We start from the raw sequence: 17,700 nt of genomic DNA, 5'->3' as shown, positions 1-17,700 counted from the left end.
ATCCCACCTATATGGAGATTCAGCCATTGTCCTCAAACCTTCCTCATTTAGAATAAGGCTCCTCTCTCTCTCTCTCTCTCTCTATATATATATATATATATATGTGTGTGTGTGTGTGTGTACACAAGACGTATATATATATATATATACATATACATACAGAGAGAGAGAGAGAGATAAAATGATACATACAGACATTCTGTTTGATAAATGTTATTTTGTTCATTTTTTCAACATTCTCAGGCTGAATATGAAGGGTTAAAAGTATCCAGAAAAACTGCATCCACTTGTAACATGTGTGTCTTAATTGTGGGGGGGGGGGGGTTATGTTTGTTAACAGGTTGTAAAAATGTTATATAGGGGGTATGTTAGTTAGAAAATTACTGTTGGCCTCTGACTATGAGAGACATGGGGTCCAGACCAAAGATGAATTTACAATTTCCTATCCAATGGTTATAATTGCGTTTGAATAGGGTTAGGGATGGACTCTGTTTCACATGGATGGGGAACCTAGTCCAGAGCATGGGGACCCTTTGAGTACAAATATATGTCGCGACAACATGTTCTATTTATGTTGCAAGCAAAGTTCCAATCCTTGGATCAGATGTTTCTGGTGCTGCTTGTTTTGTGGATGTGCAAAAGCTCCATCAAGGCTGGATCTAACAATGCTTTATATGCCAAACACAGATCACCTCTCAACAACTTAGTGAGCAACCTCTCTGGATTTTAAAACTGTTGCATATGTCTAGTCAGGTGCATGCCGAAGGGGGCTTTGTATTCAATGATGGGTCTGATAAGGGATGAGTAGAGTGGTACTATAACTTCCTTGGACCTGGATGCCATACCCTTACTTATAAGTTGGGTGACATAGAATGATTTTCTTACTACCTTGGATATGTGTTGGCCAAAGGCCAGATTACTGTCTACATGTCTTCCCAGATCTCTAACTACTGGGTCACTTCATAGGGGTCTTATCAATGGAGTAATTTATGTAGGTAGATGTCTTCCCAAAAGGCACTATAATGCACTTTTTTACGCTGAGTTTTAATCTGTGGCTTTGGCATCAGTCATTTGTCCGTGTTAGACCCTCTTTGTCAAGGGGAGAATTTATGATGGCTCTCAATTTGCAGTCAATTGCAAACTTGGTGAGCCAGAGGCATTGACATTAGCCTTGACCTCAGAGAAGCAGATATCAAACAGGAGTAGGCCCAGCATGGGGCCCTGTGGTTCTACACTGGTGACCTGCCTCTTGGTGAAGGTAGTCCCACCAATCCTGACTTCTTGGGTCCTATCTGTGAGTTGTGTACGGAAGTCTGTCTAGTTTAGTGAGATTGCCCATAATACCTCAGTGGGGTACTGTATTGAATGCCTTAGCCAGGTCTGGGTAGGCAGTATCCACCATTTTCCCCTTCATCCATTGCTTTGCTTACCTTCTCAAAGAAGTCTACCAGGTTAAGAAGGCATGATTCTTCCTTTAACAAAACCAGCTTGGGATAGGTCTAGTGTCTGTAGGTTGCCAATGTCTTTGATGATCATTTCTTTGATAATTCGTTCCATGGATTTGCATATTAAACTAATCAGACTAATGGGTCTGTAGTTTCCTGGGTCAGGTGTTGGTCCACCCTTTTGAAGGGGGTTATCAGTTGCCATCTTGCATTCATTTGGTACATAGCCTGTTTTGAGGCTGTAGCTGAAAAGTGACTCAAGTGGTACTGATAGGTCATGTTTCAGGCTATTTAGGCAGCAACCTGGGATATTGTTGGGCCCCACTGAGGCTGTGTTTTGGCCTTAGTGAGTACCACTATGACCTGTTCCTTACTGACAGTTGGAGGGGCTATGCTTGTAAGGATTTCACAGGGGGTGGTTGGGAGGTGGGTAAAAGTTGAGCTGATTTTACCTGCCAGCAGATTCACTATTTCACTCTGCACAGTAATGGTGTTTCTACTTACTACCAGTTCTGTACACTGTTGCATGTTACCTTTAAGGTTTCGAACATAGCTGTAGAAGGCCTTGTGGTTGTCTTTAGCCTGAGAAGCTATCCTGACCTCGTAATTGGCCTTGTTGGATTTTATTAGTCCTCTTATTTTCCTGTTTAGTTTTATTAGTGAGCTCTTGTCATTATGAAAGTTACTTTTTCTGACTCTGGCCATGACTTTTTTAACTTTTGTTATATACCCTGTTAAGATTAGGATTCCACCACTGTAGTTTGTTTCTGTGGTTTCTTCTGGGCTTACTTCTGGTAGGTACAGCAGCATCTATGCAGCCATTTATATGTTTGTATAGTGTTTGTATAATGTTGTGAACTCTGGGTTGGGTGGGGCACTGAATTTTGACAAACTGTTACTTAATTGGATGTACTTTGCTTTAGAATATTTTCTAGCCACAATAGGTTTTGTTGCGTTTCCCAAGTTGATTTTTATTTCGAATGAGCCAGCTTAGACATCCAATCTCACCAGTGAGGATGTGACATGAGAGGGTGCAGCTCTTTTCCATACTGGTAAGAACAAAGTCCAGTATGTTTGAACCTCTGGCTGAAGTGTGCACTAACTGATCAAAGGCAACTATGTTAACAAAGTCCAGGAAAAGCTATGTCTGCAAGTTGAAGGCACTGTATGTTTCCCAGTCCATAGATGGGTAGTTAAAATCTCCCATTAAAAGAGTGCTTGGATGGATGGAGAGTCCTTCCAGTAGGTCTAGATAAGAACTGTGGGATTCTTGAGACATAGATGGTGACCTATAGCTTGATAAGATATGGTAAGGGACTCTATCTAAGGTGATCTGCATGTGGATGAACTCTAGGGTACCATCCTGTTTAACCAACCTTGAGGTATAGTCCCCATCTGTGTGGTTGATGGTTTATATGTGTGGAAAGCAAGTCTCTCTGAAGGCGGGTGAAATGACATAAATAGTTCAGCGATCGCACAGAAAATGTCACTGAAGCAAAGGTCCGCTTGCCGTACCTGTCCATGGTCCTGGACTCTTTGTTAGGAGGATGAACAGGTACAGAAGGATCAGCTAATTCCTTCTTAGTGGCTGCTGCTACCACCATAGCATCAACTGAAACACCTTTGGTGAGAAAAAATTTGTCATCTGGTGCAGAAATAAATTTAGAAGGCCTCCTAGGGGTAGGTTCCATTGAATCAGGAGCTGCCCACGCCTTTCTAGCCACTACCTCCATTAGTGGGTCGAAAGGGGGAGACATCCAGGAGGTGGAAGGGCAAGATCCAAAGGCATCAAGGTAAACCGACTCGTCCTCGGAAGGTTTGAGAGTGGACCAATTTCCCCTCTGTCTTAGGATCTCCAGGATGTCTGAAAAAGAGACATCCTCAGAGGGGGATCTGGGGGAACCCTCCGACTCATCCAAGTCGGTGTCCGACGTGACAGACTCGGGGGAGTCTATGTGCTTCCTCTTGCACTTTCTTTTCCTAGGGGGTTCCCCTAAAATTTCAGGGGAGCCCTCGAAAGAGGAGGAGACACCCAAAGTGGGTACCTTACGCTTTGGATCTCTGCTGCCGGGTATAGGAGGGTGGCCAGAGACCGTAACAAGCACTACAGAGGGAGGAGCCGCAGAACTTAACCTTGGAGTGGACACTGGGTCCAGCACACTCCTCATCACCTCAAAGGCTCCCCTATCAGACACCAAAGGTAGCCCCGGCTCCGAAGAGGCCGGAACCGACAGAGAAGGCTCCGAGGATGATGTCGGGGCCGAACTAACCAGAGCCGAAGCTCCGAGAGGGAGAGCGGGGTCGGACAAGGGTCCGATGCCACTCGCCCCCTCGGAGCCGACAATAGAGTCCCGGCGCCCGGACCTCTCCATGGACGGAACCAATAAAGAGGTCGGAGCCGACGACACCGGAGCCGAAGGAGGTGGTATCGGCTCTGACGTGGGCAAGGTCACGGTTCCGACGAACTCCGGCTCCGAACTCGAGAGATGAGTCGAAGGAGGAATGGATAACTGTATCGAAGGAGCCACAGTCTGGTGAGATGGGCTCTGAAGCATTTGGGCCAGCGCCTGAGATTTTATGAGTCTACTGACCACCCTCTCGATGTCGTGATCGGAGAGCCTGGAAGACCTTGATGAAGGAGTCCTATGACTCCGCTCCGATAGGAGGGGGGGACCTCGGAGCCGATCTGACAGACTCTAAAGAAGGGGACCTAGAGTGTTTGCGTGCTGGGGTCGGCTCCGATGATGGTTTCGAAGCGGAACCCACTTTGCTCGCCTCAGAGCCAGCTGGAACCGTCTCGACAACACCAGCCATCGGCTCAGAAACTGGAGCCGAGGATTTGGTGGTTTTTGATGACTTCCCCGAGCCAGGCTTGGACGGGGAGTCATCAGGCTTTAACAAGCCCCTTAGAATGAGCTTGTTACACCTTTCCTGCAGGACTCTTGAACTAAATCCGTGACAAACGGAACAAGAGTCCTGCAGGTGTAAAGGCCCCAAGCAATAGACACAAGAAGTGTGACCGTCTGTCAGAGACATTTTCTGACAGCACGAGTCACACTTTTTGAATCCCTAGACCTTAACGTCTTTGGACATTGCCCTAAAGACAGTCACTCAATCAGCACACACACTCACTCACTTACACACAAGGGGGAGATGAGGGGGCTGACTAGAACAACAACACACACACACACACACACACACACACAGGGGTGAGTAAACAGAAAAACTAAAGCCTGTAGGCCTGATTATAAAAGTTAGCTACAGGGGTGGGTAGGGCTTACGAAACAAACACTATTAAGTAATAATATCGATAGGGAACAAAAGTAGGGAAAAAAAACCTAATAAACTACCTCAAAAAATAGAAACTTTGTTGAAAATTTCTTCTATTGACCTGAGCCGGTAAAAAAAAGCAACCTCGCAGCGAAGCGGCAAACGAGATCTGGGGAGTTAGCGCATGGTATTGTGGGATATAGGGCTGCCTCGAGCCGGGAAAAATAGCTCTCGAGTTATAGTATATGCCGAGTCGGAGCCGAGGATCGACTCCGAACCCATCCAGCAAGAATGAAGGCGAGAATGACAACTTAACATTGAGCCATATTTACAACAGGCGGGGGTGGCCATGAGAATATCAGTGGCTAACACATACGCCAACTGGGAACTTTATCAATGGGAAAAGAAATTTATATATAGTGATAGACATGTTTTGAATAAGAAGGTTGAATTTTATCAAAGATTTGTAGATTGTTTTTTTGTATGGAAGGGGAGTTTGGATGAGTTATATGAATATATTTCTTATTTAAATGGTACAACAGACTTTCTTGAATTTAAGATGACACACTCTGAGAATGACATAGTATTTTTGGATATATGTCTGGAGAAAACATCAGAAAGAACTGAAACTAGTATTCATAAAAAGGAAGTGCATGCTTGTCGCTATATGCATAGGCAAAGTATGCATGCACCCCATGTGTTCTCAGGATTAATGAAAGCCCAGTTGAGCAGGGTTAGTAAACTAAATACGGACAACCTGAGGTTCAACCAGCAGTTAGATGAGATGGCTAATGAGTTCATAAATAGTGGATATAATCGGGCAGAAATCTTTAGAGTTTGTGAAGGGATAAAGATAGACAGGGGAACTTCCCTGAAACCTACATTATTGATAGAGGCAGAAGAAGTGGTACAAAAGGAAGCTCAGTCTAATAAAATTAGAAATGTAACTACTTTTAATGTGAGGACTTTTGACCTTAAAAGAATTATACAAAAAAAAAAACTGGGCTATTCTATTAGCGTTACCTGAGTTGCATACTATTTTGAATAATAAACCTTATTTTTCTTATAGAAATATTAGAAATTTAAAAAGAAGGCTGTGCTATAAGGACTTTAAAGCACCAATTAAGCAACAAATAGTTATGAAACAAGGAACTTTTAAGTGTATGAATTGTAGTTGCTGTAGCGACATTTTAGCAGGTAACAATAGTGAGTTTACCCAGCCTGTGGCTAATAGGCAATATTTATTTCCTATCTCAGCCAGCTGTAATACCAGCTATGTGGTTTACCTTGCTACATGTGTTAAATGTTTTTCATTTTACGTAGGAAAAACCACTAGAAGGCTGAGAGAATGGATTAATGAACATAAGTTGGATACAAGAAGGAAAAGTGATAAAATGTTTTAAGTAGACATATAAGTAGGGGTGAGGACAGCTGTTTTAAATTTAGGGTAATAGATACAGTAGTGAAAGGGACCAGTGGGGGCGATTTAAATAACTATCTTGAGGATAAAGAGTATGAATGGATCATTAGATTGTATGCAGAATTTGAACCTGGTCTCAATAATACTGTAAGTGTTAAACCTGTTTTAGTAAGAATAAAACAACAGAACAGTTAATGTGTTTTAAAGAATTTTAAGAAGTAGTGTCACGTGATATGCTGGCTGTGGTCATGTGATACTTGTCTGCTCTTATTTAAATGGTGATTATTTTGTGTAATGGTATTAGCATTGAGAAAGGGTTGTTACCCAAAAGCTTTGCTTTAATAAAGTTCTGTGCTTGACGTTGGAGCGGTTTTGTCTTGGAGACATATATGTAGCCCAGATATTACCCTATCTCTGGAACTGGCCCCCCCCATCCATGTGAGGCAGAGTTCCTCCCAAACCCAATTCAAATGCAACTTGGATAATTGGATGGGCAACGGGAACTTCATCCCTGGTTTGGCACCTATGTCTCTAATGGATGTAGGCAATATGTAAAGGATTCATTTCATCTCTCAAGTCCCTGCCTATACTTATCAAGAGTACCAGAACTTGTCAGAGATTTGGGTTGTATGGCTAGGCTTAAAAAGACCCTTGTGGTCATAAGCCTAGTAAACACCTGTGAACCTGTTTGAGTGGAGGAAGAATGTTTAGTTTTCTGCCTTTTCTTTGCTTCATTTAAGGAGCTGGTTACTTCTTATTTGTCAAGAATCTAAGAGATGCTCCCTTGCACCTCTGAAATAATCAGTCTAGGTTCCCCCTTCTCATCTGTAACAGACGGACAGGCAGATGGCATTCCCATATTGGCCTCCAAAGAGGTCACAGTAGTGGGGGCCAGCTTAGGAACCAGATGGTCTGAGGTCTCATCATCGGACATGATGGAGATGTCTGGTAAGGACTGTATACCAAATCCTCTGGTTTAAGTGTTTTAGACTGCTTAGGAAGCAGTAGGACATCAGAAGGGGAAGACTCACCCAACATTGTGCCTTGCATGATTCAAATCCGAATAAATAAATAAAAAAGAGAGGCAGCTTTGAGGGGTCTTAAGGATGAAAGACTGATAGATCATACACTCCCTATAATTATCTTCAGCACCAAGGTAAAACAAATACTTGTGATGATCTTTATGTGGAATTTGACTCCCACATTCACATTTTCCCTTTCTGGATGGCATGTACAAAAAGTATAGAAAAAAAAAAGAAAAGGAAGAGCATTTATCTGCCCAAATGGCAAGGTAACAGCACTAGACATATGACTAACTGACAGACAATGAAACAGAGTTCTGCTTTTGGACTGGCAGCAAAGAAGGTCTGAGGTAATTTATGATTGTACTTTCCTTATTTACCTCCTGCCTTCAGGCGAAGGTCATACATCAGATGTATGGTGTGTAGAAGAGCCCAGGCTTTGGTATGCTGGTCAGACATATGGCTATCCTTGGCAGGAAATCTCACCTGTGAGGAATACTGCAACAAGATCTTGGAAGGACATCAACTATTGTCTTAGCCAGAAGGGAGTCACTTCCATAATTTTGGAAGAGTCCTTTATCTTTAGACATTTTTTGAAATGTTGCCAGAGTGGCGGGGTGGGGGTGGGGGAACCTGGACAGGGGGAATAGTCATGCTGATTGGATGAGCTTTTAGAGGCTTTTCTGGCTCCTTTCTATTAAAACTGCCTATTAAAAAATGGAGCTGAGGAGGGGAGAAGGGAACATTTGTATTTGTTCTGAAGGACAGCTGAAAAATCTGTTACTCCTTGAATCAATTTTCCCTTTCTTAAGCACCTCAGCTGTAGAAGAGCTAAACAAAACCTCTCTATATAAGGGAGAATTATACATTTCAGATTTCACATCATCAGGAAGGTTTTGAGAATGGAGCCAAGTAAGTCTCCTCAAAACTGAACAAGAAGCAGCAGCTCTGGAAGAAGGCTCAGTGGCACCATATGTACAGTTTAAAATATGCTTGGTCGCCTGAGAAACAGTTGTCACAGAAACAATAAATGAGTTCTTTACCTCAGAAAAAGGAAGGCTAACCATTACTTTCTGCATATTCTCAAAAGATAATAAAAACTTTATAATATGAGCCTGACAGTTTAATATCCTGACAGTTAAAGTACTTGAAGAACACATTTTCTTCCCCCAGCTTATCTACTGGTTTCCCATCCTTGTCAGAGGAATGGGGTTAGCAGCAGTAACCCATTAAGCAGCCACAGATCTGAACAAAGAAAAAACTGCTGGATCTGCTTTTGGTTTAGAAAACAGGTACATATGTATTTGGAGCACCTTATAGAACCTATATGACTTCCTGGAAATAGAATGCAGACTGTGAGGTAAAATAGTAGCAGGGAGAAAAACATTCTCTAAAGCAAATCCCACAGGATGGACAGTTGCAGTTTTTGGGATATTAACTGTAACAAATGATAATTCATTTTCTGCACCAAACTAATTTCTTTCTGTTCTGTTGCTGAGGCAAAACTGGAGTTGGCCTGACATCTAAAGACTCCTTAATATTTTTCTTTTTCTTGCAAACAGAGGAAGGTATGACCATGGAGACAGAGAACAGCACCACAGTCAAGCAAAGGAAGAGATGCCAAAAGTGGGAAATGCAGCCTGAATGACTTGGTAATATGGTAGGTAGAGAACAAGTGGTTCTAAGTTAAGTAAACCATTGACAGTTTTCCATAAGCACAGTATCCTGTCCCAAACATACAAATTGTGCAGTACATAATTTTTTGTCAGAAATGACACTTTTCTTCACAAAAACTTTACACAAGAACTTATGTAACCACTCCCTAAGAAATGCCCTGCTCGTCCAACCACAATATGTTTCTTAGCTAAACACAAATTCTAACTGAAAAAAAAAATACTGGTTTTCTTCATAAAATGGCAAAATAGTGGAAGGGTTACTTATGCCTACCACTTGCTGTGTGCCTTGGACTACATGGACCTGATTCTGATTAGTGGAAGGGTTATCCAAACAGGGGACTTAGCTGCCAAGCCTTGTTGGATTACTAGCCAATCAACAGTTTCAGGGGGTATGCCAAAGACACACCCTCTTTGGTGGAAAAAATCTTCTAAAAATGTTTGTGTGCCAACTGCCCTTTTATAGGAGCTCTGCTGGAGTGCATAGAAGGCTCCCAAAGCTTTGTTAAGCTGGCCAGTTGCAGGAAGTAAGACACATACAGCTTAGGCCACTGCAACGGTGACTTATGTTTTGAACATTTACTAAGCATAACCTATAACAGCAGCTGATAAAAAACTGCTGATTACAACTGTGTTTCCAGTGAAGTTTTCATATGGTGAGGCATGTGTATGCAGAGTGCATATGGTACAATACAGACAGTTGTGCTAATAAACTAATAACACATTTTCTTACATATGAGTCAGAATTGTTACCATATATATAAAATACATGACTGCTACTTTGCTGCCATACTGTAATATTCATGTACATGTTGATCTCTGATAAATAATTTTGTTATGCATATCAAACATAATGCTGGAAGCCAGACCAAAGGATATATAAATACAAGAAACTAGCTATCACCATTTTTCATGTATTTCTACTTTAGCAATAGCCTGTGCAAAATGGCATAATATTTATGATGATATCAGCATGCGCTATATTAATATTTCTGATGGAAAATTATTTATTTATTTGTATTTATTTATATTTGTTTGCTGGGGTAGTGCTCTGATCTCAAAGGGCCATTTGCAGCACAGCCCAGGTGAATAAGATCACATAAGAAACGAACAAAACATATATACATATGCATAAATATGCTAACAGACATATATACATATTTATAGATGAAAGAGTATGCCACATTTAGCTAAAGCATCCAAAAAATCAGTTGGGAGTTTATGTAGCATTTCATGATATCAAATGAAAGTTTACATAAAGCTAGAAAACCTCTCACTACTAAATAGTGCCTAACTACCATTCTCTTCTATATATTTACACTTGTTTAGCAAAAATATGTATGCATATATGCAACTATATCACCCTGTGTCTACATAGCAGTATGGTGGAACTGCATCTCATAGGATACTAAACACTCAGGTCAGGAGTGACTGCTGACATAAATGGAGTGGTCAGTAACTGAATTAGGAAGTAGCTTATGTAGTACTTCATAATATCAAATTAAAGCTTACATAACTTTGGGGAATTTTTTGCAGGTATCCGGTGTCTAACTACCATGACTTTGCACATATTTTCACTTTTTTAGCAATAATATGTCATGTGCGCATATATAGTAACTTGCAGTAAATGCATCTAACAGGACTACTCAGCTTACAGGTCAAAAATGGCTGCTGCCCCAAACCCAGAGATCAAACACTAAGATGGTATGTTTTTATATACAAAAATTATGAATATGTGCCATACTCATATTTGTGTTAATAACTTGAACGGGATACAGTACATGTGGTATTTCAAGGTATCAAGTGAAACTTGCCAATACTTTAAAAGTTATCACCAGTATCTACTGTCTGCCTATTATCATTCTGTAGATATTAACATCTGTTTAGCAATAAAAATGCATATATGTATATATGCCATATTATAGGTTTATAGGTATGCAGTCCAGAAGACTCCATCACAATATGACATAATACAATATAACCTTAGACTTGCATTTTGTTTGAAGCCATATTTATTTATTTATTAGTTTTTTCTTTATTTTATTTTTTAATTTCATGCATTTATTTCTGTATTTTGTTGAAGCCATTTTGTATGCAACAATTTACCTGTCTGGATTTTATTTTGTATTTTATGTTAACCAGAGCTTTTTTCCCCTTGGCCTCCGCTGAAAATGGGCACATTCAGCCCATTCAGACTTTCCCAGTAAACAAATGCCAATAAATAAATAAATGCACACACACACACACACACACACACACACACACACACACACACACACACACACACACACACACATACATACATGTATAAATTAAGCAGCCTAGCCTAAATTCCAGACTGCTCCAAAGCACTGTTTGGTTAAGTGAATTGCTCAAGGTCACACAGTATGCAAATGAAGTAGCTTGTTAGCAGATTATAGCCTTCTGCACTAACTACCAGATTCGCTAACTGCCCATCTCCTATTTCTGAAACTATCTCAAGCATTGTCCATCTGGATGCATTGAGAAACAGTAATTCAGATGCTCAGTCATGACATGGGTAAGTGATGGATCCCCAGACAAACAAGGTACTCTTTACCTGAAAAAAAAATATTTTTTTCTGAAATATTACATGCCATGTGTTAATAATTACACTAATAACTTTAACCAGAAGGTGTTTATATGGTACTCTACAGTATCAAACGAAAGCATACAACAAGCTGGAAAAACCCTGCACCAACAGTGTTCTATAACTAGGACTGCTTTGCATATATTTACAATTATTTATCTTGTAAAAATGCAAACATGCATACAAATCATAATTTTGTAAATCTCAAACATGGAGTGCCACTTACAAAATGCTTTGCACCAAATTGAAGGTCACATCTGCATGATATCTACTATGGTTAGAGTGATATTACCAGTTGTTTTATAACTCCATTAAAATGTATTTATTAACTTATTATTTATTTAATACAGTATCACCTTATGTCTGGCTGACATATGAATATCACTATTATGGAGTGGAGTGTCTACCAAATAACTTTAATATTTTAACTTTTTTTTGTAATTTTTTTACAATTTTCAAAATATATACATTTGTTTATAGGTAGGTTGGAAAATGAATTCTCCAGAATTTAGCTCAGGCTAGAGATGTTCAGTTGAGAAATCTGCAGGTATCAGGAGGTGTGAAATCCGTCTCATGCTATGTGCTAAATTAGCAAATTGAATAACCTGCTTAACCTTTATTTTCTAGAAAAAATATTTTCAGGTGTTTCAAAATTATATTATTTCTATCTTTGTTGGTTAGATCAAAACAATCTTCCTCTTCCTTCCCATTATATGTTTAAATGTTTTAACCCTTTTTAAGTGCAGGGATATACATATATCAATTTTCAGACATAAAGATTTAAATCAATAACTTAGAAACTAGAATATCTTAATTTGTCACGTGTTGTTTTCTACTTATCAGGATCTTGACCTTCATATGTCTTGATGACTCTGGTTTAAGATTATCTGGTCCTTTCACAGCAGATTCTCCACAGTGCTTAACTACTAAATCTTTAAAACTAGGCACCGTGTCAGCTGGGTCTAATAACCATGCTGCAATTCTTGGATCTAAAACTTCACAGCTGATAACTGCAAAAGAATAAAAATATTTATTGAGATCAGATTAAGTTCTTCCACAGTCTGAATTCTATTAAACAAAGAAGAAGTATTAGTAAAACAAAACATGCACATTACACCAAAACCTGACAAGTCAGAAGTTAACTTATAAAAAAAGAAAGCACAGTTTTTAAAATCTTACCATAAGAGTAGTTGTCCTTCTCTTCACTGTTGCAGTATTCTTTACTAAAGGGATCCCCTGCCACGGGTAGCCCAACATCCTGCCAGTATACCAAAGCCTTAGGATTTTAAGGATGTCGTACACATGTATGCTCCCCGCTCATGGCATAGAGCAGAAAGGTGATGTATGGATGTACGTACCTCATAACTGAATAGTCCCAGGAGGAACAATAGTCCAAGGAGAGAAGGAGGAACATGTGCATCCAGAAGAGAAAAAGGGGGAGAAGGGAGGGAGCAAATACTGCAACAGTGAAGAAAACATCTACTGTTATGGTAAGATTTTACACAACTGTACTATGTCCTTCCATATTACTGTTGCAGTATTCTTTACTAAAGGGAGAGTACAAAAGCTGAAGAGGAAGCTTGGGAGGAAGAAGACCCTGCAGATCCATCAAGAAACCTATGCAGGCTAGCTCTGGCAAAGTCAGCTCTTCATCTAGAAACAACATCCAATTTGTAATGCTTAGTACAGATAAGGACAGAAGTCTAAGTAGCAGCCTCAAGGATGGAATTATCTAATTCTTTGAAAAAAGCACCAGAGGAAGCCACAGCCCTGGTAGAATGAGCCTTTACAGAGGCAGAAAGAGTTTTCCTATGAAAGAAATGACAAAAGGAAATGGCATTAGAGAGCCATGAAGAAACTATTTGCTTAGAAACAGCTAGACCTAGAGATCTACGATAAAAAGAAATAAAATGCTGCTCAAGCTTACGAACGTGTCAGCCTTATCTAAATAACATCTGAGCTGCCCATGCAAATCCAAGATGTGAAGAACCTTTTCACAAGCAGACTGTGGAGAAGGAAAAAATGTGAGCAAATTAATAGATTGATTAAAAGATGATTTATTAACCACCTTGGGCACAAAAGAAGGATTGGTATGAACAGACACCCTGTCCATATGAAAAACAAAAAAAAAGAGGAACAGCCATAAAGGCCTGAAGCTCATACACTTTCTTAGCTAAAGTAAGGGCCAAATGAACAATCTTCCATGTACTACGCTGCAAGAAAGCTGAAGCTGCGAGCTCAAAAGGAGCCTGTGTCAATTTTTCAAGAACAAAATTAAGACCCCAGGAAGGATGAATAAGTTTCCTGGAGGGTGGCTAATATGGGATGCCTTTAAGTAATAGTTTGACCTCAAACCTAGAGGCCAGAGGAGAAGACAAAGGCAGAGAACAGAAACAGCTGAAAGGTGAACTTTAACTGAAGAATATGCCAACCCAGCATGGAGCAATTCACACAAGTAAGAGAGAACCAGAGGAATCTCCAGAGAAAGTGAATCCTGTTTCTGAGCAAGACACCAGACAGAAAATCTCTTCCATTTGGACACAAAAGATTTCCTGGTACTGGGTTTCCTGGCCTCCTGCAGAACCCGAAGCACACTGTCAGAAAAAAAATGTGTCTGAAAGGGATCAAAACCCTATCACCCACAGTGTCAGTTGAAGAGTGGACAAGTGAGGATGGGTGAGAGACCACTTGTTTTACATCTGTAGGTCCACCCTGTGAGGTAATGTGGTGATTTCCATTGGCTAGCTGCAGAAAAAGAGAGAACAAATGCTGTCTAGGTGAAAAGGGAGTCTCCTGCAAGATTTGAGGAGAGTCATATTCTATCTTGAGCAGGACCCTTGGTATGGGAGGAATGGGAGGGAAGGCATAGAGAAACATCCCCTTCCAAGAAAAAGATATGGCGTCCACCTTCCATGCCAGAGGACTTGGGACTGTGGTGCAAAAGACAAAGTTGTCTATTCAGAGAGAGCAAAAAGATCTATCAGAGGTGCACCCTACTGGTGAACAATGTCTAAAAACACATCTCTATGAAGCAAGCACTCGTGAGCCTGTGTTATGGACCTCCTCAGACAGTCTGCCACAATGTTTTGTTCTGAAGGAATATAAACAGCCTTAAGAGTCATCTGATATTGAACAGCCAGACCCTAAACTTAAAAGACCTACTCTGCACAGCAGGTAGGACTGTGCCTCGCTTGCTTGTTGATGTATGGCATCACTGTGTTAGTGTCTGTAAAGATTTTGAGAGGCCCTGGAAGAAAAAGAAAAAAAAAAAAAAAGTATGAAAAGCCTGAAGAGCAAGAAGGAGAGTTCTCATCTTCTTGATGTTGATATGGCCTGCCCTCTGCAGAATGGGCCAAAGATCCTGAACCTTGAGAGGGCCAAAAGAAGCAAACCACCTCACAACTGAGGCATCTGAAAAAAGTTCCTGAGAGAGGACTGGAGGCTGAAAAGGAAGCCATGGGTTGAGAGACAGCTGATGAATCCGCCAGTGAAGCTCTAGTTTGAGGCATGGAAGAAAAGAGACTAGAAAGTCTAAAGGATGACAGCATTGCAGCCATACTGACTTTAGGAAAGTACAGTTGTGTACACTTATGATAAATGTAGATGTTCAAGTATATTCACTGTTGCAGTCATCACACTTGGGTTATCCTGCCAGGGGTAGCCCTCAGTTGGCTAGAATACCAAAGGCTTAGTATTTCTGCATCGGTTGCTATCACTCCAGGCTGACATCAGGTCGTCAGTGGTATAAAAACAGACAGCCGATGCCATTACATCAGTTTATCTTGCCCCAAATGTAAGGAGCCTCCAATAGGGAGCTAAGTTATTGTGGAGTAACACCACCAGTAGAAAGTAAATACCAACAGCCCTGTAAGGGTGAGGAAGAGAGAGAGAGAGAAAGAGACAAGGGGGCTGGAGGGTGAGAAACCAGGACTGCAACAGTGGATACACTCAAACATCTACATTTATGGTAAGTGTACACAACTGTTCTATGTTCTTCGTGTTTCACTGTTGCAGTCATCACACTTGGGTTGATTCCCAAAGCTGAGGATCAGGTGGAGGCAGTCAAGAAGAGTTGGGAATGGGTAGTATGCCCTGCAGGACTGCGGTTGCAAAGCCTGCCCTGGATTTTGAAAAAATAGGCAGGTGGTAATGCTTGGTGAAGGTATGAACAGAACTCCATGTTGCAGCTTCCAGGATGTCCCTGATAGGGACCCCTCTGAGAAAGGCTGTAGAGGTTGAAGCTGCCCTAGCTGAATGTGTTCTGACCCCCAGTAGGGGTGGTTTCCCATGGTATTTGTAACAGAAATGGATGCAGTGTGCTATCCATTTGAGATGGTTTGTTTTGATATGGCTTTGCCCTCTGCCCCTGGTGCAAAGCTGACTAGTAACTGGTCAGATTTCCTAAATGGCTTAGTCCTATCCAGGTAGAATCTGAACTGTCTTGGTGCCCTTGGTCTTTCATCCCTTATTTTAAGTAATACTCTGGTCAGAAGAGGTAGAGGGGGAAATGCATAGATTGAGAGGTTTGCCCACTGGAAGGATAAGGCATCCACTTTCCAGGCCTTGCTGTGAGGTTCCCTGGTGCAGAATTTGCTGAGCTGGTGGTTGTAGGGGGAGGCAAATAGGTCCACCTTCGGGGTACCCCATTTTTGGGTCACAAGGTTGAAAGTGTTGTGGTTTAATTGCCACTTGTGTGGGTCTAGGAGATTTCTGCTTAAGTTGTCTGCCAGAGAGTTTTGGTTGCCTGGCAGGAACTGAGCTTGCAGATGAATATGCATGGCTGAGGCCATGTTCTAAAGCGTCATGGCTAGCCTGCAGAGAGGGCAAGAGTGGGTTCCCCCCTGCTTGTTGATGTACCACATTACTGTGGTGTCACCAGTTTTGATTAGTAGAGGGCCCAGAGAGAGCAGGGAACTGAAAGCTGTCAGAGCATGCTGAACAGCTAGCATCTCTTTTGGGTTGACGTGCAGATGAATTTGATTTGGGCTCCAATGGCCCTGAATGCACCTGCCGTCCAGGTGAGCACCCCATGCATAGTTTGATGCGTCTGTGGTTAGGGTCTGGGCGGCATGAGGTTGTGAAAAAATAAGTCCCTTGTTGTGGTTGCATGCTGCTGCCCACCAAAGAAAATCTTTCCTTAGACAGGGTATCATAGGTATAATAGTTTCCAGGTCCTGTGAATGTTGACACCAAAGGCTTTTTAAGTGTCACTTAAGTTTCCTCATATGCAGTCTGGCGTATGGAATTAGCAGGATGCAGGAGACCATGAACCCTAGAGCTTCCAGGATTTTCTTTGCGGATAACTGGGTTCTGGAGGCCAGTTGAGAGAAATAGCCTGTCAGATAGGCTTGTTTTTCTGGAGTTAGAAATGTCATCTGGGATGCTGTGTCCGCTTGCTCCCAGGAATACAATTCTTTGACTGGGGACAAGTTTGGATTTCTTCTCATTGATAGTGTACCCCAGTGAGGTTAGTAGGTCCTTTACAAATGTTAGGTGCTGTAACACCTTCTCCTGACTGTCTGCCTGAATCAGGCAGTCATCCAAGTAAAGGTAAATTTGAATATTTCTTTGTCTGCAAAAAGCAATGGCTGGAGCCAGGCATTTTGTGAAAACTCTGGGAGCAGTGGATAAGCCAAAGGGAAGTGCAGAGAACTGATAATGCATAGATCCTGCCCTGAAACATAGATATTTTCTGCAAGAATCTCTAATTGGGATATGCAGATAGGCATCATAACCAGGCATCTCTGGACAGCATTGGGAGAAGCTGCTGCAGTGTGAGAATTTTGAATTTTGGTACCACCATGAAGGGTTTAAAATAGATAGATCTAAGATTGGGCGCCAGGTGCCCTCTTTTCTGGGTACTAGAAAAAGTATGGAATAGAACCCTTGGCCTATCTGATCAGCAGGGACAGGCTGAATTGCTCTCACGGAGAGCAGGGAATGAACTTGGTTTTGTGCCTCTGCTCACTGGTTTGGAGGAAGATCTGGGAATCCCTTTGAGGTTGGGAAAGTGTGGAAATAAAATCTGTACCCCTGGGACACTATGTTGAGCACCCATCGATCGTTGGTGATGGAGGCCCAGTTTTCTGCATGGGAGATAAGTTTTCCTCCTAGGGGCTTGCACAGATGGACAGAGGTGAGAGGAGGAGTTGAGGAGTCATTGGGAATTCTTTCCATAAGGGGGTGGCTTAGCACTCCCTGGTTTAGAAGTGGAGGTACTCCATTGTTTAGATCTCTGCATACCCTGAGACTACTGTCTGGG

At 41.5% G+C, this 17,700-nt stretch overlaps 1 protein-coding gene across 1 annotated transcript in view; it reads right to left on the bottom strand.

Moving 5' to 3' along the window:
- The window catches only part of LOC122794473 (DNA polymerase nu-like), a 1,294,839-nt gene that overhangs the window by 247,981 nt on the left and 1,029,158 nt on the right, over nt 1-17,700 (bottom strand). Inside the window, exon 9 of the mRNA XM_044062895.1 lies at nt 12,291-12,448. Coding sequence (XP_043918830.1) covers nt 12,291-12,448 — 158 coding nt within the window. The remainder of the gene's footprint in view (nt 1-12,290; nt 12,449-17,700) is intronic.

Source organism: Protopterus annectens, chromosome 2.part1 (genome assembly GCF_019279795.1).
Source record: "Protopterus annectens isolate FY-2018-M chromosome 2.part1, PAN1.0, whole genome shotgun sequence".
Classification (NCBI taxonomy): Eukaryota; Metazoa; Chordata; order Ceratodontiformes; family Protopteridae; genus Protopterus; species Protopterus annectens.
Note: the sequence above shows the minus strand (reverse complement) of the source record. Positions and strands in the feature narration are given on the sequence as shown.